Here is a 24,823-nt window from a genome sequence, read left to right on the forward strand (position 1 = left end):
TGGCGAATTCTAATCTTTATCCACGGGTGCCTTGCCTTCCCAAAAAATGTCTTACATTGTGTTAGAGATCGTGTGAAAGTTCAAATTGTTTGGCAAAATCTACAAATTGATCTTCAGCCTCAACATATGTATTCTAGGTTCTTGGAAAATAGTAAGAAGCAAGCTTTCAAATTTTTTGCGGGTCTTTGGTGAATTTGGCGAGTAAGGAATAATGATATTTTCAATCTAGATATACGATGGTCACCAAATAAAATCATAGGTCTAGCTCTAACTTCATCACAGGAACTTAGGTCTTTTTTTTAGATGAATCGTATTTCTTTATCCCCTTCTATTATAGTTTGATATTACATTCTCATTGTACATATAAGACTAATTGTGATGCTAGTTTTTGTAGTGGTGTAGACAAAATTGGCTTTGCTTGTGTGAGTAGGGATTAGAGTGGTAATTAACAACGAGACTGCATGAGAGTTTTAACTAGTAATAATGTTCTTTATAGAGAATTATTTGTCATTTGAAAAGGTTTTGTTCTCGCTTAGAATGATGGTCATAGAGATATCATATGTAAAACTGATTGTGTGAAAGCTTACACTCTTAATAAAAAAAAAAGTGTGGAGTTCTGAACACTTCTTGATTCAAAAAATTTACGATATCATACATTAGAGTTGAAAGACAAATTTGAGACTAATTCAAAAAGAGACAAATAAGATGACAGACATCATAGCAAAACACCTTGAGAAAAATTCAAAGAGTACATGATTAGAAACCTTTCTACTACTAACTATTCTTAGGCTTTAATTCTTTCTTTCTTTTTTTTGTTCTTCTCAAGACACCAAAAAAAATCTCAACATCAATAAATTTAAATCTTTTTTCTCAACATAACCGCATCTTAAGAATATAGCGTCGCAGCAGAGGTCTAATACGGATGGCATACTTATATGTCTCTTGTAATGTTTAGAATTGGGGGTTGTCCAATCCACTTGACAAAAAAAAAGAATATAGCTTCAAACTCAATCTTTTTTCCACGTGAATAGTCTGTAAAGAGAGAATTTGATAACTGAATAAGATATAGAAAAGAAAGATGTTTACGTATGTTATTGTACTTGCTTAGAATATGATATTTCAACTTTTATAATCATCTAGATTTATATTAAATAATACATGTGATCAAGATTTATTGAATAAAAATACGGTGTACATTAATCATAGAAAGTCCACAAAAAATCTGCAACGGATTCTTCTCTTTTTCAGTTTGAAATGGATGAAAATGTCTAATTTACCCAACTTAAATTGTTGCATCGTATACAATGACATCTGTCAACTATCAAGCCATGTTTTCTCTCACAACAAATAAAAGCTTTTTTTTTCCGGTCCTCAGCTGAACTTAGTTCATAGTGGGATGATTTTGCTTTTAATTGAGTGAAGGGATAATTAATTTCTAAATATTTTAATTTTACGTTAATTATTTTTTTAAAAATATTAATTTAGTTTTTTAGGATCATAAATAATAGACACATTGTATTCTTCTATTAATTCATTAATTAAAATTTAATGATAATATTTATATATACTGTTAATTATTTTGATACGTTTATCTATGAAAGATATAGTCAATGTTGATAATAATTTTGGAGCGAAATTTTATTTATTTTAATAAAATTTATGATAAATAGACATGAGTTGATAAAAAAAATATAAAAACTCAAAAAATAATAAATATTTCACTGTTCAAAATTACATCGTTTTTATGTTCATGTCATAGTAACGAGACATACACTGTAAATGACGAAATACATAGAGAATTCTATTTTATTTTGTATTATTCATTGACAAAATGACATATATATCCACCATTTGTTATCTTAGGGGACCTAATTAGTATTTTTTTTTCTTTAAAAACTAATTAGTTCAAGGTTAACATTTTGGAGAATCTAATTGTCACTATATTCTTTTTAATTTTTAATTATTTTTAAATTAACCTTTTAAATGCATGTGTTATAATGGATTTTATGAGATTGAAAGCTTATTAAAAATATACAAAATAATGTTAAAATTCTTAATTTTGGTTTATTTTTTATTTTATCTAAATTTATTTAATTTGTGTAAAATTTTAAAATTTATTATTTTATATATAATGTTCATATTTCATTGACAAAATAACGAAATATATATATATATATATTTAAAATTTGAGTCATATTTTGCAACTTTATGTATGAAAAAGGTAAATAATTTACTTAAATATTTCATTTCTATATACCTGAAATATCACAAACTGAATCAAACTAAATAAAATCGAAAGAAAGAAAAAATCATTTCGGTTCTCATTACAAAAAATTGCATTCATGTGTTAAATGTGTTTTTTTATTTTTTATTTTCAACTGAGTCATTTCTTAAACATTACATCAAATAGCTTAAATTGATTATTTTATCTTTTAAGATTAAATTAATTGAGTCATCCATTTTATCTTACAAATCTCGGCCCTTTCTTATAACTTTTATTTATTATTAAAACCTTTTCATAAGCTTATTAAAACTATTTCCAATATATCATGTGTTTAATACATGTTTTTTATTTTCATTTTTAGGATATCTATTTTTCTTTTTACGAATAACAGATCTATCTTAATTAAAGTGTGTATTTAAGATTAATAATTAAGAAATATTCTTTCTATATAGAATTTGTTGATTTATTAATTTCTTTTATGTATTATAATTTATATATATGTGTATACACGTGTGTGTGTAAATAAAGATTATAGAAAGTAAAATTAAACTCTCAAGTTAATTCTTAAATACTTACTTACAAATTTATGAATTTATATAAATAAAACAAGTAAACTTAATTTGAATAAACTCGAGTCAGTTCGAGTAATTTTAGTTTTTAACATTACATATTTGTGATTTATTCAAAGATTTCAGATAGAAAAAATATTTAATAAAGTAAGATGAAATTTTATTATTATGTTTGCTTAATTGATACGAAAAAAGTAAAATTAAAAAAAAACTTAAAATTGTTTTATAGAAAAAAAAAAAAAATATATATATATATATATATATATATATATATATATATATATATATATATATAAGAATTTGCATGCTTCAAGTGATCTTAAAAATAAATTCAAATTATTTAAGATACGAAATTTCAATTTATACCTATAAATAGAATTAAAAAAAGTATAAATAGGAGATTTTAATTCTTCTTTTTATCTAATTCATTTAAGATTATTAAAAAAGAAAATCACAAAATAATTACCACATATTGATAACATGTATTAAAAATAATAAAATAATTTATAATGATTTTTTTTATATATTTAATTTTATTCAAATAAAATAGATTAGATATAATACTTGAGAGACTTTTTTTTGGGTCATAATACTTGAGAGACTGTAATTATTAGAACTAAAAACATGTTGTCTTCCTATTATACAAAAATACTATCATAGCGAGGCCCAAATTTGCTATTAATATCCTGATCGATGAATTTTTTAGTTAAACGAATTTTAAGACAGAATTCGAATCACCGATACTTATTTAAGTAGATGATTGAGTTAATCACTCAATCAATTTAAGTTAGTTATTATGATTCTAAGACTAAAATTTATTGTTGATAGTTAATTAATTTTTTATTGACTAACAAAAATTTAAATTGGGTTAATACTCAAATTCATTCCTGAAAGAGCACGCAATTTTCATTTTTGTTCCCGAATGATTTTTTTAATCAAATTAGTCCCTGAAAGAATTATTTTAAATCAAGTTCGTCCTTCCGTTAACCAGGTGACGTCGCCGTTAAAAATCTGCTAACGTGGAATGTGAGCTGGCAATATGAGTAACACCTGGCATGGTGTGTGTTGCTGACGAGATATGTTTAGGGTATTGCATCAATTTGGTCCCTAAGTGTCAACTTTCTAAACTGCTTGATGCATTGCTTCAAGCTCGTCGTGACTGACAGAAAGGTTCCTACACCCTTCTCACTTATGATCTTACCGCCGGTGGCAGTGTACCTAAGAGTCGGATAAACAACTCTCCTACACAACACATGGTCAAGAAACATTATACCTTTAGTTATATGTTCTATGGGAAGGCTCTCATTGTCGAGCTTGAGCATGTACTTCTGATCACAAAACTCAATCAACTGCTTCCTCAGCGAGGCTGCATCAGCCCTAGGCCCTCTAACACCAACCAAGATATGACCACCATATCTTATATAATCCATCTTCCTTGTCTTATCCGGTCCACTCGTAGGCACAAACTCCGGCCAAGACATGTTACCCTGCTCCGCCTCCCCTTCGGGGCTATTCCATATAACATCACTCTTAGAAGGAACATAAAACTCCTTAATCTTCCTTTCCATCCACTTATCCAATTCATCCAAACAAACGTTAACCAGAAGCGGGCTAAGAATCCCACAATGCCCCCCAATTAGGAACCTTCTCAGCCTCCTCGGGCGCAAACCCGAAGAATGTATCCAACCAATAAGGATCAGGCTTAGGCTCATCCTCAGCCAACACCCTCTTCTCTGGTACTTCCTCTTCTTCTTCTTCTGGGGCTTCTCAACCTCGATCTTCACCACCGGAGTAACTAATGCGTCCTTTATCAAATTAACCACAAGCTTATCCCTCACATCCCTCATCACAGCACCGACCACCATTCCAACCTTCATTCTATCCAAAAGGGTACTCAAATCACCTTTCATATACCATAAATACGCTGCAAAACTCCTCCTAATAACCCTCAACACAGTGTGAGGAGTCCTACCGGGGGAAAGGCAAAACTCTTGCTCGAAAATCGAGCCTCAAAAATTGGCTCCAAGATCATCAGCAACACCTCCTGAACAATCTTATCCTGAAAAGGGGTCGGTTGTGTGGTGGTTAATATGGCTTTGATTTTTCTCTTCAGTAGGGATTCATAATCGGTGGTGTCTTTGGGGGACTTGATGAAGAACTTGAGGCACTGGCCCCATCGGAATTGGCAGTCAAGGACGGCGTTACGGAGGGAGAAGAGGTCGTTGAGGGCGGAGGAGGGGACGGAGGAGCAGGGAAGGTAGGAGACGGTGTCGTCGGCGACGACCTTCTGGTAGGCGAGGAGCCAGAGGTCGAGGCGGCGGAAGGAAGGGGAGAGGTTGGTGACGGTGGCGTTGGGATGGCGGAAGTTGTCGACCCAAGAGTTGGAGAGGAATGCGATTGGGTCGTCCTTGAAGAGGGAGGGGTGGGATTAGGTGGATGCCGGTGCAGCGGAGAAAATGAAAGGGCGCGGTGGTGTTGGTGCAGGTGCAGGTGCAGGGAAGGGGTTATAGTGGGCAGTGTCCGCAGGGGAGTATTGGTGCAAAAGAGGTTGAAGAAGTGGGTGATGCGTCGGTGATGATGCATATAGTTGTATACATGCTATATCATTTATACAAGATAAGAATGATAATGCAGCAGTTGGGTCTGTGACAACGCTCAAGCAAGGGAATCGTGTTCTTCGGAGGTTGGGATTAGGGTTTATTTATTTGACACTTAGGGACCAAATTGATGCAATATCCTAAACATATCTCGTCAGCAACACACACACCATGCCAGGTGTTACTCGTATTGCCAGCTCACATTCCATGTCAGCAGATTTCTAACGGCGACGTCACCTGGTTAACGGAAAGACGAATGTGATTTAAAATAATTCTTTCAGGGACTAATTTGATTAAAAAAATCATTCGGGGACGAAAATGAAGATCGCGTGATCTTTCAGGGACGAATTTGAGTATTAACCCAATTTAAATTATACTCAATATCTATTTTACTAAACCCCAAGGACTTAGGTGCTCAAAAATCAATAGTAAATATTTAGGTTAAGTATTGTTTTCGTCCCTAACGTCTTGGGTCAAAATCAAAATCGTCCCTGACCTTTTTTCATTATTTAAATCATCCTCAACGTTCAAAAACACTTTAAAATCATCTTTTCTCGAATTTTTGGACCAAAATACCCTTATCATCATCATTCTCCTCTTCACCTTTCTCACCCCACCACCTCCACTGCCACCAACATTACCACCACAACCACCACCAGCACCAGCACCACCAACACCAACACCAATACCAACACAAACACTACCACCAACACCAACAAACACCAACACCAAGAACACCAAACAATAGCAACAACACCAAATAACACCAACCAAAAAGCAGAAACAGAAAACAAGAAAGCAGAAGCAAAAAAGCAGAAGCAAGATGCAGAAGTAGAAAGCGATGCAGATGAGGCGGCGAGGCGGGGGCGGCGAGGCGGCGGCAGTGGCAGTGGCTCGCGTCGCCTCTCTCCCTCGCGATCCCCAACGGCGACGGCGGCTCCAAGCTTCGCCGCCGCCGTCCCCCTCCCCCCTTCCCCCTCCCCCTCCCCCACATCCCTTCCCCCCACCCCCACCCCGCATCCTTTCCCCTTCCCCCCACCCCCACCCCGCGTCCTTTCCCCTTTTTCCTTTCGTTGGCGCCGTCCCCCCTCCCCCCTTCCCCTCTCCCTTTTCCCTTCTCCCCTGCCCCCTCGCCCTTCCCCTTTTCCCTTCTTCCCTCTCCCCTGCCCCCTCCCGTGTTTTCTTTTTTTTTTTTTTATGATGATGAGGGTATTTTGGTCCAAGAATTTGGGAAAGAATGATTTGAAAGCGTTTTTGAATGTTGAGGATGATTTTAATAACGAAAAAAGGTCGGGGATGATTTTGATTTTGACCCAAAACGTTAGAGACGAAAATAATACTTAACCCTAAATATTTTATTAATTACCATAATATATACTTACACATCAAAAAAAATTCTAATACTGGATTTTTCATAAAAATATTTTATTGACAATATATGATAATTATAACCATAAATAGTTATTGTTATGAATCAAGTTAATGTTGATATCTCTTTATATATATAATTTAATAAATAAGATATATTAATTTTTGTTCAACAAAATTATTTATATATATGTAGAGATTTGTATTATTAATATCTTTTTTAATAATTTTATATTTAAGAATAATTTATATTACATTATAAAATATTTATCTTTCAAAAATATTATTATATTAATTCATTCGTTGAATGATACATATAATAATAACAATAAATTGGTTAACACATAATAGATTAAATTATGGTCATATTATTAATAATGAAATTTACATTGTTAATATTATTAATAAAAAATATTTATTAAAAATTAATAAAATATTAAATTAAGAAAGACATTAATATTTATTAAAATATTTTTAATTAATATTTTTGAGCGAAAGACATGCAGTTAAATTAAGAAAGATATATTTATGTCTAAATAAATAAATGTAAAAAGAATTGATTCGTAAATAGATGATAAAAACCCATCAAGTAAAAAAAAATTATGATGACAATAAGATATTTTAAAATTTCATCTTACAATTAGGGAGAAATTGTCCAACATACTTAAAAACGACAACGTTTCTTAGTCACATTATATTATTATTGTAATGACTTTCAAGTTCTAATTCAACTACCCAAATTTAACTTTTCAATGCTACTTTAGAAGTGATTTTAGTAATTTTAAGCCTCACTTTAAGACAAATTGCAACTCACACCTTATCCATACTAAGTAACATCATATTCTATTATGGTACACAGTATACGGGATAATTTTCCTATAGAAAATTTAAGAGTCAGAGTTACATATAACAAACCAAAACTGTTAAGAGTAGTCTTAAATAGAACTATTCCTCGTTTAAGCAGTTTTTTTATTTTATTTGTTTTGTTTTTTTTTGTTTAGTTTATTTCAGTCAAAATAAAAAAACCAAAACCGTTAGTAAAACCCAACCATTAAAATTCTCCACAAAAACACTCACAAGAGTGCTGAGATAGAGAACCATACCCCATAAAATTGGTGGAGAATGGACAATAGATAAGACCCTTTTTTTTCTTTATCTTTCAAACTAAACTTATATATTTTTGGACACCTTCCCATCTTTTGCATGCTTTTTTTACGGAAAAAATATTTTATTGATAGAAAAAGTCATACGGCACTACTTACAGATAATAGAAATAGATTATATCTAAATCTAGAGAGAAAATGATTAGATATATTCTATTAAACTAAAAAGTAAGTCTAAAGATTGATTCCAAAGAATTTTAAAATATAAAAATATAGACAAATTTAAATTTTTATAAATTTTAAATCAACACAAAAAATATTTTAATTTTTTTTTTGTTTAATACTAAATTTTCTTCTAGTCTAAAGATATTTCTATGAAAAAAAACTGAACTTTAGTGTATTCTCTAATATTAAAATACGCACATCATTCATAAAAGAAGAACAATAAAATAGCACAAAAAAAATATCACATGAGATATTAAAAAAATAAAAATAATCAAATTAAATTGGTCTAGTAATTAACTTACTAATTCATTTAAGTAAATATCAAAAAATTTGAATTAGACTTTATACATGTAATAATTTATTAGTTAATAGAGTTCCGAAAATTAGAGAGAGGAGAACCAACAAGAAAGACAAGAAAAAGAGAGAGAAAGTTGAAAATCTAATGCTTGGTAGTGAAGCAACTATTAATTCAATTCAACTAGGTATTTTTTAAAAGTTGTATAATATTCAGTCTTTTATTATAATAATTTAAAAAAAATTAAAACAAATACATCTAAAAATTATAAATAGATTTAGTATCCTCTTAAAATTAAATATACATTCAAAATACAAACTGAATATATTTAGATTTCTGTTTTAAATTTCTGTTTCAGATTTAATATATTTAATTATTAATATATTACAATTTAAATATATATCCAAATCAAAATTTTGAATTTAAAATTCTAAAATAAATCTTAAACCATCTTAAATCACTAGTAAAATCTTCGCTCCGTAAATATTCAGAGCTGCAGCTCCCCCCCCTCCTCATCTGTGGCCCTTTCGTCTTCTCCCGCGTTGCGCACTCCTCTGCGACAATCTCCTCCTTCGGCGACGCTCTCCTCCTCGCGACGCGCACGCACTTCCCCTGCGCACACCCCATCTTCTCCATCGATGGGCTCCTCCCCATCCCTGGTCTCCTTCCTCGCGCCACGCACAACCGCCCCCTTCTCCCGCGCCTCCCCCGGTCTCCTCCCACGTCGCACTTCTTCTGTCTCTGGTAGTTCTGCTTGTAAAATTCTAAAAAATTTTGGTTGAGTTCATTCATGAAAATATGTTATTCCTTTTTTTTCTGCTTAATAAAAAGTTCTATTTTTTTAAATTTATGTATAATAATATTGGAAGTGTCTGTATTTTTTTTTCTTTTTTTTTAAAAATGTATTTGTGATTATAATTTTTTTTGCACTCATATATTTGATTTGGGAGTTATAATATTAACCTAATTTAGATGTGTCAATACTTAATTTTGGATGTGTTTATGTTGTTTATTATGTTCTTATGTACATATATAAGTTTTTTTACATAAATTTTGGATGTGTTGATAAAATATTTAGAATGCATTCTTATAATTTTAGATGTGTATTTGAGTTTAATTTTTTCTGTGTTCAATATGTAATTTAGAACTACAATAATAATAATTTAGATGTGTTAATACATAATTTTAAATGTGTTTATGTTGTTTATTTAATTTTAGATGTGTTTTTGACATGAGTTTTGAATGTTTTGAATAAAAAAAATAATTAAAGTGAGTTTAATTGATTTTAAAAATTTCACTGATTTTTTAAAAATTAGTGCACAAAAACTTGTTACGAGTTCTATAATTTGATTTGCAAAAAATTAATGTATTATAAGTGGTTATAAATTTTACAGTGATAAGTATTTAAAATAAAAATAATTTCTTAAAAATAGAAAATATAATTAATTAAAAAATTAAAATAATAAAATATTAAATTTAAAGGCTGAATAAAGGTTTAATTTTGTTATACAAGTAACATTTTTCATTAGTTTTTACCATCTCATGCTTGCATGTTATGGTCGGCTACGAACTCCAATTTCACATGGATATCTGGATCCATTTCCACATGTGCTATACTTAATGTTTTGAAAATTAGACTCATTTTCATGAACCAAAAAAATATTGGATTTATTATTTACGTTAACTTCTATGAAATAAAATATTTTTTAAGTGATTTTTTTAAAAAGAAATTTAAAATATAAAAATAATTTTATATTTAAATATTTAATATTAAAATTTTTTATTTAATAATTATGTTTAATATAATAATATAAAAATATTTTTTTATTTATAATATTACTAACACCCAAATAAATCTTAATGTATAGAATTAGAAATTAAAAAATTAAAACATTTAATTAAAGTTTAATTGATTATGATAGAGTTAAAAAAAAAATCAAATTAAAATATAATAAAAATTTATTTTTAATAAATTTTATATTAGATTTATTTGACAATTTATACAGTTTCCTCAATTACAAAATGTACACGCACATGACACATATTTACATGTATATATATACAATCTTGATTTCATAAAACAATACACCTTTCCTAACAATGAATTGATTCAAGATTTTATCAGCTCTGCTAAACCATTACAGCCAGGAATATCACGCCACTCAATTTCACACTCTATTTCGCCACACTCAACATTTTTCAATCTTAGCATCATACGTTGGACTATACTCCCATTGCGCCAAAAGCATGTGCTCTCTTCAGCAAGACAGTTAGTTCTATTTGGTTGAATTCTCTTCACCACACATCCATCTGGCATACTCTCCATTCCAATCAAATGACACTCAATATACGGCCTTAAATCTATAACTGCATCACCCATTTCATCGTCTTTAGTGAATGTGTCTTTGTCAAAAACTTGCTGCATGCCCAAACATATATAAACAAGGATCATTCATCATTATAATATTCTTCTTCATCATATATATATACCACAAAAATAAAAGCGTCTACACTAATTTTATGGAATGTAACACATACCAGATATATTGGAGTTGCAACATCCTTAACGTATAGAGTCAATTCTTCATTCCACACCGGATTAATATTTTTACGTATGAACGCAGTTTTCAGCTTCTGAGTGTATCAAATATTTTCAATTAATGTATATCCAATGCGAAGAAAATAAACAATTGCAATTATAATTGACGAAATCCTATAATGTCTAACCTGTTCACCCATTTTGACAACAACATAAGGGTCGCTTGAATAAGCATCGCGTTTTGCAAGATTAATGCCTCTGTTAATCCTAAGTTTGATAAAACCAAGTATAGTTTCCATTAAAATATTCCTTCTTGTTGTTGACACTGATAAAATCAACAGAGGGACAATGATTAAGATCTTGATGATGATGTTGATGTTGCTCTTGTTGTCTAGCAAGAGATAATTTGAATTTGACGTATGTCTATCTCTAATATATATTAAAATTAAACTGAAGATAAATGTGATAATTAGATAAGATAACCAAAAACTACTCAACAAAAATATGTTGTACAGTTATAACTTCCTATCTATATAAAACAGAAATGACAATTCAGCAAAAGAATATCAAAATACAAAATAACAACTGGACCGAACTAAAAGAATATGTAATTATTGTCAAGTATATACAATGTTGTTACTTGTCCCACTTTTTTTACCGATGTAAAATTGATGTATATCCTTTGTCATTGAACTTAAAAGTTTCGTTCCAGAGATGAGCTAAGATGGGTCCATCGTTCTCCACAAATGGTTATTCTGGTCACCGTGACGCTTCACACACAATGGAATACTGTTCATAGTTAGCTTTTTTTTTTTCTTTTTTTTTCCAACAATGTGCATTGCAGTTTGGTATTTGTACTATATAGTATTGTTGAATATTCTTTTTTGGTAATGAGTGAGTCAAGAATTTTCTTAACATATATTTTAATACTTCACGTGAAATTGATAGCCGAGAGCCGTTAGATGTAAATTTAGTCAAATCAGTCAAATCATATGACGATTCTCAATTATCAATTTCACGTGAATCCGACTGTACTTGAGTTTCCACCTTTAATAAATTAGTATCCTTGAAATATATTCTACTAAAATCATTTGTTACTCTCTATTTTAATATATCCTACTGAAATATATCCTTTTATTTTTAACCTATTCTTCTTCATTTATCAAAATGAATAATTTACCTCTTGTCTATGAACAAATTTAGAATAACCTTTTAACAGCTCAGTATTTGATAACTACTTAAACATGGTCACTTTTTTTTTTTTTTGGTAGTTAACATGGTCACATATTTATTTTCCTTTAAATAAATATGCTTCGCTTGATTTTTTTTTTTCAGTTGTTATGTTTTTCTCCACATTTAAATGCGGATTAACATGATTCAAAAAACATAAAAGCCTTTTTGGAAATTACCATGAAACTCAAACAAAGAACAGACTTTCAAGTTTCAACACTAAAACAAACACTACGCAGCAAAAAGCTTCCCCGGAGATCCAATAATGAAGTCCAGAGAAAATAAGGGGCTCTGGCCTAAATTTCATGTAGGACAAAAACAGAGGGAACAAGCGTCCTCCACAAGCAGCGCCACCTAATGTCATAACGTGTTGACATTTTTTAGTGTAAGCACCGTATACAAATCACATATAAATGAGAGAGGGAAGGAGAAATAACATATTTCATAACCAGAAAGCACAGCACAACTAATATCACAAAACTCTGCCATGGATGCTTCTTCTCCTTTGCACATAGCAATGTTTCCATGGTTTGCAATGGGACACCTAATCCCATATCTTCACCTCTCCAACAAGCTTGCAAAGAGAGGCCATAGAATCTCCTTCTTCACCCCCAAAAGAACACAATCAAAGCTTCAACACCAAAATCTTCTCCCACATCTCATCACCTTCATCCCCATCACTGTTCCTCACGTGGACACCCTTCCCCTCCATGCAGAGACCACTTCAGACGTTCCCTTCTCTTCCTACAAACACATCGCCACCGCCATGGACCTTACTGAGAAAGACATAGAGCTTCTCCTCCAGAATCTAAAGCCGCAAATTGTTCTCTTCGATTTCCAACATTGGCTTCCAAACTTGGCGCGAAGCCTCGGCATTAAGAGTGTCCAATACATAATCGGTAACCCAGCCACTTTTGCATACCTTTCAGGCCACACAAGAGGAATTCATTTTACTGCAGAAAACCTTATGAAACCGCCCCAGGGGTTTCCAGATTCATCTATCAGGCTTCGTGCACATGAAGCTCAACGCGTTGTAACCGCCAGCAAGTTTGAATTTGGTAGTGGTATCACTCTCTATGATCGTTTCAACACTGGTACAAAATTCGCGGACGCAATGGCCTACAAAGGTTGCAGAGAAATCGACGGTGATCATATAAACTACATGAAATCCCAGCTCGAGAGGAAACCAATTATGCTCTCGGGTCCTCTTTTACCAGAACCAACCAACTCAACCTTGGACGAAAAATGGGATTCATGGCTCTCAGGCTTCACTACTAAACATGTAATTTACTGCGCATTGGGAAGTGAATGTTCTTTAAACAAATCTCAATTAGAAGAATTAGTGCTCGGTCTTGAACTAACCGGTTTTCCGTTTCTTGCGGCGCTTAAGCCACCGGTTGAGTTTGATTCGATTGAACAGGTGTTACCGGAAGGGTTTAAAGAAAGAGTTGAAGGAAGCGGAGTTGTGTATGATGGATGGGTTCAGCAACAATTGATTTTGGAGCACCCTTCTGTTGGGTGCTTCATAACACATTGTGGAGCAGCTTCCATAACCGAAGCGCTCGTGACTTCGTGTCAGCTCGTGTTGCTGCCTGGGCCTTATAGTGATCATGCAATTGCTGCGAGGAATTTGGGGAGTAGGATGAAGGTTGGGATTGAAGTTGAAAAAGGTGAAGAGAATGGGTTGTTTAGCAAAGAGAATGTGTGCATAGCTGTTAAGACTGTGATGGATGATGAGAATCAAGTTGGAAAAGAAATAAGAGAAAATCATAGCAAAATTAGGAATCTTTTGTTAAGCAATGATTTTGAGTCTTCTTGTATTGATGGTTTTGTTTGTGAGCTTCAGTCTTTGCTTTGAATTTGTAATAGTTGTTTATGAATAATATATCATGTTTAATTTCTTGATCTCCTGAACGGATAGTGTATTAATTATACAAGTCTGTTAAACTTTGGCCAACTCTTTTTCATTCTATATAGTTTATATCCTGTATGAAAATCAAATAAATTAAAACATCTTGATTATGGTATACTATTTAACTGAACACTACTAGCTTTTATTCGTGAGATACTTTTATTTCAACTCATTCAATGAATTATTTTATCTAGCTATCTAGAGAGGGGAACGAAGCCATGGAAGAAGATCGAGGGTTTGAAAGTTTTCAAATTTAATTGAAATTTTACCAAAATATTAAGTGGATGCAACTTTATATATCAAATTTCAGTAGACACGTATACATAGGAGATGCCACTGTCAACTGAGTCTCAATATATAATAAAACAAAACAAAAATCCATGCATGTAATTTCATTGGAATCGTTCAGAACAAGCATACACCACGTTGTTTCCTCTTGCTAACTGCATGTAATTTCGTTGGAGCTTGGTCAGACGAATTTACACGTCATATTATTTCCGAGCATGCTAAGTTTACGCCAAAAATTTAGCTACTAAAATTATATCGATATAAAATATATATTAAAATATAAAATACATACACATTTGATGGATCTAGTTGAACTTGAGAAGGGGTTGAATCAAGTTAGTTTAAAACTTAGAGTTTCAAACTCTGTTGTTTTTACTGTAGCTCGAGTTGCAGGAGATTATTTGAAATTATCTCATACGCAGAACATTTAAAAGTGCAGAGAAGAGGAGAAATAGGCCAGCATGTATCTTGGTTCGGATTCTCAGTGCCATGAATCCTACTTCCAGTCTCCACCACAAACCATGGTGAAATTTTCGCTATAATTCTCAGGTTACATACACCAATACTATTGAATTACTCCCTAATTCAACTAGTATCTACCCCTAAGCTTTCTTCACCAAAGCTTAGCAACCCCAAAGTGCTATCCCAACTTGGAAGGGGAATCTACACAGATTCAATTCTCACCAAATGCTAACCCAACTTGGCAAGGGGAACTAATCCTAATTCATAAACTCAAATTACATCAGAAAAACAGTGGCTATTTTGCATCACTCTTGCCTTTTCTCTCTTGGCTTTTAATCCTCACATAATTGCCTTTTTCAAAACAGAAAATAACGCAAGACAGCCATAACAAAAAATCAGAATTAAGCTTGAGTAGAAGAAAGAGATTTCAACTCTGTGTTAGAGAAGGTGCTCTAAAAGTGTGTGCTCTCTTCCTTGACTTGAAATGATGGATTGAGACTTCTTATATATCTTCAGCTTGCCTAGAATTTCTGCCTCTTCCATTTCCTTGTGCTAGCTGCTCGTTGGAGCTATCCTTGCTAGCATGCAGTCCTTTCTTCATCTTGCTCCACCACCTCTGTGGTTCTTTTTCTTGCTTTCTTCCTTGGCATGTTCTTCTTTTTCATTTTGCTCCATTTCCTTGTTGTTGCTGCTCTATGCAAGTTTGTGTTTTGCATAACCACGATCCTAGTATTGCTCAGCTGATGTCCTTGGGTTAGTGGTTGTGCCCTTGTGTCCTATCTTGCTTTTGCATAGCCACACCTGTCCTTGCTGTGTTGTTGCTTCCTTTGTTTTCCAGCTGTCTTGTTTTGCTTGTGATGTAGACAGCTGCCCTTTTTCTTTTGTCAAATGCATAGCCTTTCATTTTTTGCTGAACGGTGTAACAAGGATGAAGTATTGGGCTTGTGCATTTGCTTGGAACACCAAAAGAATAAACAAGTAGCACTGTTTGTCTGTAAGAACTAATGGGCCTGCCACAATAAAACACACATTAAACAATATTGGGCTTTCAACCCAAAAACAATGTTTGTCATCATAACTTAACCCAAAATCAAACTAGGCTCAACAATCTTCCCCTTGATGACAAACATGATAAAATAGAGAAATTAAAAAAAATAATTGAATGAGTTAAGAATACTTCCCTTTGATGATCTTTGGATTGTGAGTTGCTCCCCCTCAATGCTAGCATTATTCCCCCTTGATCATGGCTCACAATTTAACCTGGGCAAAACTTAAAAACACCCAAGACCAATATTTCCAAGCAGTATATCACAGTAATGAAAGCACAGAGCAATTAACACTAATCACAACACAAGGCAAATTATAGCACCACAAAGCATCATAGTTCTTAATTATCACTAATATCCCCTAAGCCAAAGCTAACATTCTCTTTCTTTTCTCCCCCTTTTGTCATCAAGGGAGGAATGGAGAAACCTGCACAAAATTTGTTAAAGGATGAGGCATATAGTTTAAGTAGCAGAGTAGTTAAGGTATTTACAGTCATCTAAAATATTTAACAAGTTCAAAAGGAAACTAAGTCATAGTCGCAGATGAGATAACAAGAGCTAGGCATCAGAGTCGGATTCATCAAAGGTTCCATCGTCCTCTCCCTCATTGTCAGATGTGGTGAGGCCAACCTCAACATCCTCCACAAAGTCCCCCAGAATGCGAATCCTTCCTTTGGTCTTCTTGAGAGCGTTTTCCTCCAAAACTTGGTTCCTTTTGCGCTCAGCACCATGATGGAGAAGAAGGTCTGTCAGATTGATAAATTCTTCAAGCACATTCTTCAAAATGTGGGTCATGACTTTGATCGTAGTGGAGGTGGAAGGGGAAATCAGAGGATCCTCATCAACAGAGGGAATATCAGTGCTGTCATCAGTTTGGCGACGCTTGGGAGCTGTTTTCTTTACTGCACCACCCCCTTTGATATATGAGTTACAATCTTTTGCAATTTCAGCCCCAAAATCAACATTGTAATATTGAAAAATTTTTGTAAGAAGCATGCCATATGGTAACGCATTTTTGGTACTGACACAAGCATACATATGCCTTACAAGTAAGTAAGCAAAAGAGATGGGAATTTTTGAAAGCAGTGCATACAAAACCAGTGTATCACAAAAGAGACGCGTTGAAAAGAGCCGCTCTGAGGCAAGATGACGTGATTTACAATTCTGTGCAGTTGGGCACGGACTGGACCAAGAGACTTATGAGTAGGAGTGTTACCTTCTAAGAGAGGAATATTGATGCAGACAGTGCTTAGGGCATCAAAGTATGAAACATTGAGCGTTTCGTCCCACTTACCAGAGGTGTAGACATCAGGGCCTCGGTCCTGGTAATCTAGGGCTTTGCCTAGGTGATATTTGTCAAGAATAATCACTTTTCCTTTAACAGAAGAGGTGATTCTCCCTTCTTTGTAGGACATGTTGCTATAGAACTGTTTTACCAAATCAGGTAAATTTTCTCTTTGATGGACAGTATGGATGTCCAACCTTGATATGCAAACAATGGAGTAAAGTTCAGACCTTTCCTACGGAGTTTGTCTAGATTGACAAGCTTAGAGGGACAGAGAGTACGCTTGTAAATATCTTTGCAGAAAAACAGGTAGTTCATGAGAGATTGAAAACGGCGACGATCAAACGACTCATCAGAAAAATCAGCATAAAAGGACTTGTAAGCAATAGGATTGGAGAGTCTAGGTTCAGCAACGGGACGAAGATGAAAGTCAATGACTGTACCGCGAGTATGGCGAGTCTGAGTGGGGCGAGTCTCTTCGTCTTCGTGAAGAGGCCTTTTTCCTCTGGAGGAACTGGGTTTGGAAGAACTAGGCTGAGAGGTGTTTGGAGGAGGAGGAGGAGAAGGGCGAGGCACAACGCCAGGACGGCGAGCAGTGGTCTTAGTGCGGGCCATGTCAGGAGAAGGGTTTGGTGGTGATGGAGGTGAAGAATGAGTAGGTGATAGAGAGGGAGAAGAGTGTGTATGATCAGAACGGTGGTGGCCACTATGTGAACCTCTGCGAACTGCTCTTTTCTATCGTGCCATTTTATAAAGCACTGGTGGGAAGAAGATGAAAGAGTGGAGAGTGTGGTGTGAATGGATGCATGCAGTGGGAAGTTATTATAAGCTTAGAGAAGTGTAAAGGTTGCACCTTGAAAAGATAAAAATCCCAACTTTAAAAACGTTTTAAAAGTAACAGCTGTAACCTTCGTACGTTTGAAATAAGGACAAAAAGCAAACAAAGGTGGAAATTAATAAAAGGATGCAAATGAAGTGAAGCCCAATTAAAACACAGAGCAAATGACAAAAAATTGAAACTGATGAAAAATAATGAAGTGAGTCCAGTAGTCTCAAAAAATTAGAAATTGAATTTAAGCCCAAAAATTTTGAAATCCTACTTTTCATAAAGACTTAAAAAAAATTTCAAATCCCAAAAAATTGAAAAAGCCCCAACGTTTTCAATAAAGAAAAGCCCATAGTTCCAGAGACTGCTTCAGCACTCGATGCCCATCATTCATTATGGTCAGAATTGAATCCATTAGCTTCAGGGTGACTTAATGAGGTTTACTCATCATCTGCCAAAAAAATCTCACCACGATTTATGAGATAAAACATAAAAAATCTCATGATCAGAATCATTAAGAAAACAAAGATGAAGTAAGAATGCCCAGTTCAGTTCGTAACTTGCAGAACCTATCCTCTATCAATGGTTTGGTGAAAATATCAGCCAACTGACCCTCAGAATTAACAAACTGAATATCTAAATTTCCATTTTGCACATGTTCTCTTATAGAGTGAAAATGAACTTCAATGTGCTTTGTTCTTGAGTGCAAAACAGGGTTTTTGGAAATATTAATAGCACTCATGTTGTCACAAAATAATGGAATATTAGAGACATTCAGTTTATAGTCAGCTAGTTAAGTTTTCAGCCATAATAATTGAGAACAACAAGAGGAGGCTGCAATATACTCAGCTTCGGCTGTTGAAAGAGCCACTGTGGCTTGTTTTTTGCTAGACCAAACAATGAGGGATTTCCCAAGAAAACAGCACATGCCACTTGTGCTTCTTCTATCGATCCTATCCCCAGCAAAATCTGCATCACAGAAATCCACTAATTGAAATGAATCAGTCTTAAGAAACCATAAGCCATAATCAGTGGTACCAAGCACATATCGGATGATCCTCTTAACAGTTGAGAGGTGGGACTCCTTAGGCTTTGATTGAAACCTTGAGCAAACTCCAACACTTTGGATGATATTAGGCCTTGAGAAGGTTAGATACATCAAAGATCCAATCATCCCTCGATAGTGTGTTTCATCAACATCTCTACCATGTTCATCCTTATCAAGCTTGATGTTAGGATGCATGGGAGTTCCCATTGGCTTGGCACATTCAAGCCCAAACTTCTTGACAAGTTCCTTTGCATATTTCTCTTGATGGATGAATATGCCTTCAGCAGTTTATTTTATTTGCAAGCCTAGAAAGAAGTTGAGCTCTCCCATCATGCTCATATCAAATTCATTGGTCATAAGCTTAGCAAAATCTGCACACAAATCCTCATTAGCCGAACCAAATATAATATCATCAACATAAACTTACACAAGAAAAAAATGATCATGATAGTTCCTAATAAATAAAGTGGTGTCAGTGGCTCCTCTTTGAAAATCGTTTTTCAACAAAAATGAGCTAAGCCTCTCATACCAAGCTCTAGGAGCTTGTCTCAAACCATATAAGGCCTTAGCTAGTTTGAAAACATGGTTAGAAAAGGATTTGTTTTCAAACCCAGGTGGTTGAGCCACATAAACCTCTCTATCTATTATGCCATTGAGAAAAGCACACTTTACATCCATTTGGAATAGCTTGAAGCCAAATGAGCTGCATAAGCAAGTAGCAATCTGATGGCTTCCATTCTAGCTACAGGCGCAAAGGATTCATCGAAGTCAATCCCTTCCTCTTGATCATATCCTTGAGCAACCAATCTAGCTTTGTTTCGGACTATGGATCCATCTTCACTCAGTTTGTTTCTAAAAATCCATTTAGTGCCAGTAACTTTCTTTCCATTTGGGTAAGGCACCAATGACCAGACCTGATTTTTCTCAAACTGCTGCAATTCCTCCTTCATAGCTAACACCCAAGATGAATCAGCAAGAGCTTCTTGGATGTTTTGAGGTTCAATCTTTGATAAAAGAGCTAAGTTGTTAGATTCAACTCTTTTCAAAGATGACCTAGTAGAAATACTTTTGGAGGGATCACCAATTATGAATTTCTCAGGATAATTTTTCAGAAACTTCCATTCCCTGGGCCTTCTGATTTGTGTTGAAGATCCAGGTTCCTCTTGATCAATAATAGCTTCTGCATCAGTGTTTTCTGCTATGACAGGAAATAATTCCAAATTGTCTCCTGCAGAATTGGAATTTTCGCAGCTAACAGGTGTAACTTCATGAGAACTTGGATTTTGTGGACCTGGTTCAGTGTTCTTTGGTAATTCGTCTTCAAAACCTGGACTATCATCAATGCAAACACTGGGAACATTGTTAGATTCACAGAATGTGACATGCATGGTTTCCTCAACAGTTTTGGAGTTCTTGTTATAAACTCTATAGGCCTTGCTATTTGTGGAATAACCAAGAAAGATCCCTTCATGTGTTTTAGGATCAAATTTTCCTAAATTTTCTTTGATATTCAGAATGAAACACTTGCAGCCAAACACATGAAAATAACTAAGATTAGGAGGATGCCCTTTCCAAAGTTCATATGGGGTTTTCTTCAAAAACTTCCTAATGATGGTTCTATTTAAAACATACCAAGCTGTATTCACAGCTTCAGCCCATAAGAACTTGGGGATTTCATATTCACACAACATAGCTCTAGTCATTTCTTGTAAACTTCTATTTCTTCTTTCAACAACACCATTTTGTTGAGGTGTTCTTGGACAAGAGAAGTTATGTGATATGCCTTGTTCATCACAAAAAGATTCAAAGTATTGATTTTCAAATTCTTTGCCATGATCACTTCTAATTGAAACAATTTTCAAACCTTTTTCATTTTGAATCTTTTTGCTGAATTTCTCAAACACAGAAAAAGCCTCATGTTTATGAGCAAGAAAGAACACCCAGCCAAATCTAGTATAGTCATCCACAATTACCATGCCATAATTCTTTCCTCCAAGACTTTGAGTCCTAGTTGGTCCAAACAGATCAAGATGCAACAACTCCAATGGTTTCTTAGTAGAGACATCTTTTTTGGGTTTGAAAGAGGTTTTAATTTGTTTACCCATTTGACAAGCATCACAAATGATGTCCTTACCAAATTTTATATTAGGAAGGCCTCTAACTAAGCCTCTCTTTATAAGCTTAGAGAGTTGGAACATGCTAGCATGTCCTAATCTCTTATGCCACATCCATTTTTCAGATTCTATTGAAGAGAAACAAGTTACATTTTGAACTTTTAGATCATCTAGAGTGATACCATAAACATTGTCACTTCTCTTGGCAACAAATAAAACAGCCCCTGTTTTCTCATTTATGACTCTACAATCAGATTTTCTAAAGGTTACAGCATATCCAAGATCACACAATTGACTTATGCTCAATAGATTATGCTTTAACCCATCAACTAAAAAGACACTATCAACGCAAGTTGAAAAATCTTTGCCAACCTTACCAATGGCAATTATTTTACCTTTACTATTATCTCCAAAAGTGACAAATCCTCCATTATACTTGTTGAGTTTAATGAAGAAAGTATCTCTTCCGGTCATATGCCTTGAACATCCACTATCAAGATACCACATGTCCATTTTCTTCTTGGATGCAAGGCAAACCTGCATGTTCTTCAACTAACCTTAGGTATCCAAATCCATTTGGATCCTTTGATGTGAAATCTTCTTGGTTGCCCAAGAGCATTATAATCATAAACAACTTTATATAATTTACTATCATTACCAAAAGACTTAAGAAAGATGAAACATTGAGGAGGATCATGACCATTTCTATTGCACTTATAGCAATGATTCTTGCTTACTGATTTTTTAGGTTTGCTGAATCCTTTTGGTTTGAAAAGCTTGGAAGAGGAGGCTTCAGATTTTTTAAAGTTTTGTTTGAAAATAGCCTTGTTTTCCTCTATGAATCCAAGTTCAGATTTTTCATATCCAAACCTTTGACTAGCAAGTAGTTTGTTCAGATTTTGAGAACCTTGAACAAACTTTGCTAAGTCTTTATTCAAATTTTTTATTTGTTCATTCAACTTTTTGTTTTTAGAAATTAAATCAGTGGAAGCAGTAACTTCATGCTTGAGTTTGAATTTTTCTAATTCAGCTCGCAAGGCAATGTTTTCTTCTTTTAAAAACTTTTCATTGCTTGTTTCATTTTCCTTAACCTTTTTCAATAGAAGATCATTTTCTGTCCTCAAAGCCTCATTTTCTTTCTTACATTTAGCATACTTATCCAAGAGTTTCTTAGAGTTCACAAAAATGTCTTTGATAATGTAGTGCAGTTCATCAATAGATAAGTCAGAGAGATCTATCTCATCTTCATCATTATGATCTGCCATCAGACATAGTTGAGCTTCTTGATCTGAGCTCTCTGAGCTGGTGTCGTTCTCCAAGTCCTCCCATGTTGCCATCATCACCTTCTTTTTGTCTTTCTTGGATTTTTCGCCTTTCTTAAGTTGAGGGCAATCTGACTTGAAGTGACCAGGCTCCTTGCAGTGATGGCATGTGAACTTGACTTGATCTTTCTTGACATCTTTGGATGAAGAGCTTTCTTTGCCTTTGTTTTTGTATCTCAGTAGTCTTCTCATTTTTCTTGCAAAGAGCACCATTTCTTCATCTGAGAAACTGTCATCAGATTCTTCTCCTTAGGCTGTCATTCTTGATTTTAGTGCTATACTTTTCTTTTTGTCATCTTTGTCTTGAGACATGTGAGTGGTTTCATAAGCCAGCAGCTTGCCTCTCAGCTCATCATAGGTGATTTTGATCAAATTATTTCTTTCAGAGATGGCTGTGCTTTTCACTTCCCATTTCTTAGTAAGACTTCTCAGAATCTTCCTTACTAAGGTTTCTTCAGAGTAGTTTCTTCCCATGGCGTCCAGATTGTTGATGATTATTGAGAACCTTTCGAACATTTGATCGATGCTCTCATCCTCCTTCATACTGAACATTTTATACTCCTTCATCAGCATATCAATTCTGGTCTCCCTCACTTGCTTAGTGCCTTCATGAGTGAGTCTGAGCTTATCCCAGATTTCTTTAGCCGTTTTGCACCTTGACACTTTTCTGAACTCTTCAAAACTGATTACACAGTGCATCAGGTTGATTGCTTTGGCATTGAGTTCAACCTTCTTCTTTTCTTCATCTGTCCATTCACTATCTTTCTTTGCCACTACTTCTCCATCAGCATTCTGTTTGGTAGGAATGTCTGGTCCGTTAAGAATGATCTTCCAGATGTTGTAGTTGATTGACTACACGAAGATTCTCATTCTTTCTTTCCAGTAAGAGTAGTTGCTGCCATTGAAGTAGGAAGGGCTATTATTAGATTGCCCTTCAGTGAGAGTGAAAGCCACGATGTTGGGATTCAAGTTGTTGGTCATGAATCTTTACTCCAAGCTGTGAAGCTTGCCTTCTTGAGACCTTGCTCTGGATACCAATTGATGGATCTAGTTGAACTTGAGAAGGGGGGTTGAATCAAGTTAGTTTAAAACTTAGAGTTTCAAACTCTGTTTTTGCTGTAGCTCGAGTTGCAGGAGATTATTTGAAATTATCTCATACGCAGAACATTTAAAAGTGCAGAGAAGAGGAGAAATAGGCCAGCATGTATCCTGGTTCGGATTCTCAGTGCCATGAATCCTACGTCCAGTCTCCACCACAACCCATGGTGGAATTTTCACTATAATTCTTAGGTTACATACACCAATACTATTGAATTACTCCCTAATTCAACTAGTATCTACCCCTAAGCTTTCTTCACCAAAGTTTAGCAACCCCAAAGTGCTATCCCAACTTAGAAGGGGAATCTACACAGATTCAATTCTCACCAAGTGCTAACCCAACTTGGCAAGGGGAACTAGTCCTAGTTCATAAACCCAAATTACATCAGAAAAACAGTGGCTATTTTGCATCACTCTTACCTTTTCTCTCTTGGCTTTTGATCCTCACATAATTGCCTTTTTCAAAACAGAAAATAACGCAAGACAGCCATAACAAAAAATCAGAATTAAGCTTGAGTAGAAGAAAGAGATTTCAGCTCTGTGTTAGAGAAGGTGCTCTAAAAGTGTGTGCTCTCTTCCTTGACTTGAAATGATGGATTGAGACTTCTTATATATCTTCAGCTTGCCTAGAATTTCTGCCTCTTCCATTTCCTTGTGCCAGCTGCTCGTTGGAGCTGTCCTTGCTAGCATGCAGTCCTTTCTTCATCTTGCTCCACCACCTCTGCTGCTGGAGTAGCTCGTCCACCACCTCTGTGGTCCTTTTTCTTGCTTTCTTCCTTGGCATGTTCTTCTTTTTTATTCTGCTCCATTTCCTTGCTGCTGCTGCTCTATGCAAGTTTATGTTTTGCATAACCACGATCCTAGTATTGCTCAGCTGATGTCTTTGGGTTAGTGGTTGTGCCCTTGTGTCCTATCTTGCTTTTGCATAGCCACATCTGTCCTTGCTGTGTTGTTGTTTCCTTTATTTTCCAGCTATCTTGTTTTGCTTGTGATGTAGACAGCTGCCCTTTTTCTTTTGCCAAATGCATAGTCTTTCATTTTTTGCTGAACGGTGTAATAAGGATGAAGTATTGGGCTTGTGCATTTGCTTGGAACACCAAAAGAATAAACAAGTAGCACTGTTTGTCTGTGAGAACTAATGGGCCTGCCACAATAAAACACACATTAAATAATATTGGACTTTCAACCCAAAAATAATGTTTGTCATCATAACTTAATCCAAAATCAAACTAGGCTCAAGAACATTAAAAATGAGTTATTATATATATATAT

General features: G+C 34.4%; 3 protein-coding genes and 1 pseudogene across 3 annotated transcripts; 1 reads left to right on the forward strand and 3 right to left on the reverse strand.

The window, feature by feature from the left end:
- Positions 1-3,875: 3,875 nt before the first annotated feature.
- LOC112769630 (nuclear intron maturase 2, mitochondrial-like) lies at positions 3,876-5,599 on the reverse strand (annotated as a pseudogene).
- A 4,892-nt stretch (positions 5,600-10,491) lies between these two features.
- LOC112769631 (protein C2-DOMAIN ABA-RELATED 7-like) lies at positions 10,492-11,219 on the reverse strand. The gene is made up of 3 exons (XM_025814119.1): positions 11,109-11,219; positions 10,920-11,015; positions 10,492-10,800 (listed from the first exon to the last, which is right to left on the reverse strand). The coding sequence occupies exons 1-3, from the start codon at positions 11,217-11,219 to the stop codon at positions 10,492-10,494; spliced, it is 516 nt and encodes a 171-aa protein (XP_025669904.1).
- A 1,359-nt stretch (positions 11,220-12,578) lies between these two features.
- Positions 12,579-14,055, forward strand: LOC112772268 (cyanidin 3-O-galactoside 2''-O-xylosyltransferase FGGT1). The gene has a single exon (XM_025817176.3). The coding sequence runs from the start codon at positions 12,638-12,640 to the stop codon at positions 14,006-14,008; it is 1,371 nt and encodes a 456-aa protein (XP_025672961.1). The 5' UTR covers positions 12,579-12,637; the 3' UTR covers positions 14,009-14,055.
- A 4,707-nt stretch (positions 14,056-18,762) lies between these two features.
- On the reverse strand, positions 18,763-19,224 carry LOC112769633 (secreted RxLR effector protein 161-like). The gene has a single exon (XM_025814120.1). It carries the CDS (start codon positions 19,222-19,224, stop codon positions 18,763-18,765), a length of 462 nt encoding a protein of 153 aa, XP_025669905.1.
- Between the last annotated feature and the right edge of the window lie 5,599 nt (positions 19,225-24,823).

The sequence above is a fragment of the Arachis hypogaea genome, chromosome 18 (genome assembly GCF_003086295.3).
Source record: "Arachis hypogaea cultivar Tifrunner chromosome 18, arahy.Tifrunner.gnm2.J5K5, whole genome shotgun sequence".
Taxonomy (NCBI): domain Eukaryota; kingdom Viridiplantae; phylum Streptophyta; class Magnoliopsida; order Fabales; family Fabaceae; genus Arachis; species Arachis hypogaea.

Excerpts from the sequence above, each read along its gene's own strand:
- LOC112769631 (XM_025814119.1), bottom strand. The coding sequence starts at position 11,219 with ATGGAAACTATACTTGGTTTTATCAAACTTAGGATTAACAGAGGCATT. Across the intron at positions 11,016-11,108 it reads TTGTCAAAATGGGTGAACAG|AAGCTGAAAACTGCGTTCAT; the intron begins GTTAGACATTAT and ends TGATACACTCAG. Across the intron at positions 10,801-10,919 it reads TTGCAACTCCAATATATCTG|CAAGTTTTTGACAAAGACAC; the intron begins GTATGTGTTACA and ends TTGGGCATGCAG.
- LOC112772268 (XM_025817176.3), top strand. The coding sequence starts at position 12,638 with ATGGATGCTTCTTCTCCTTTGCACATAGCAATGTTTCCATGGTTTGCA.
- LOC112769633 (XM_025814120.1), bottom strand. The coding sequence starts at position 19,224 with ATGGGAACTCCCATGCATCCTAACATCAAGCTTGATAAGGATGAACAT.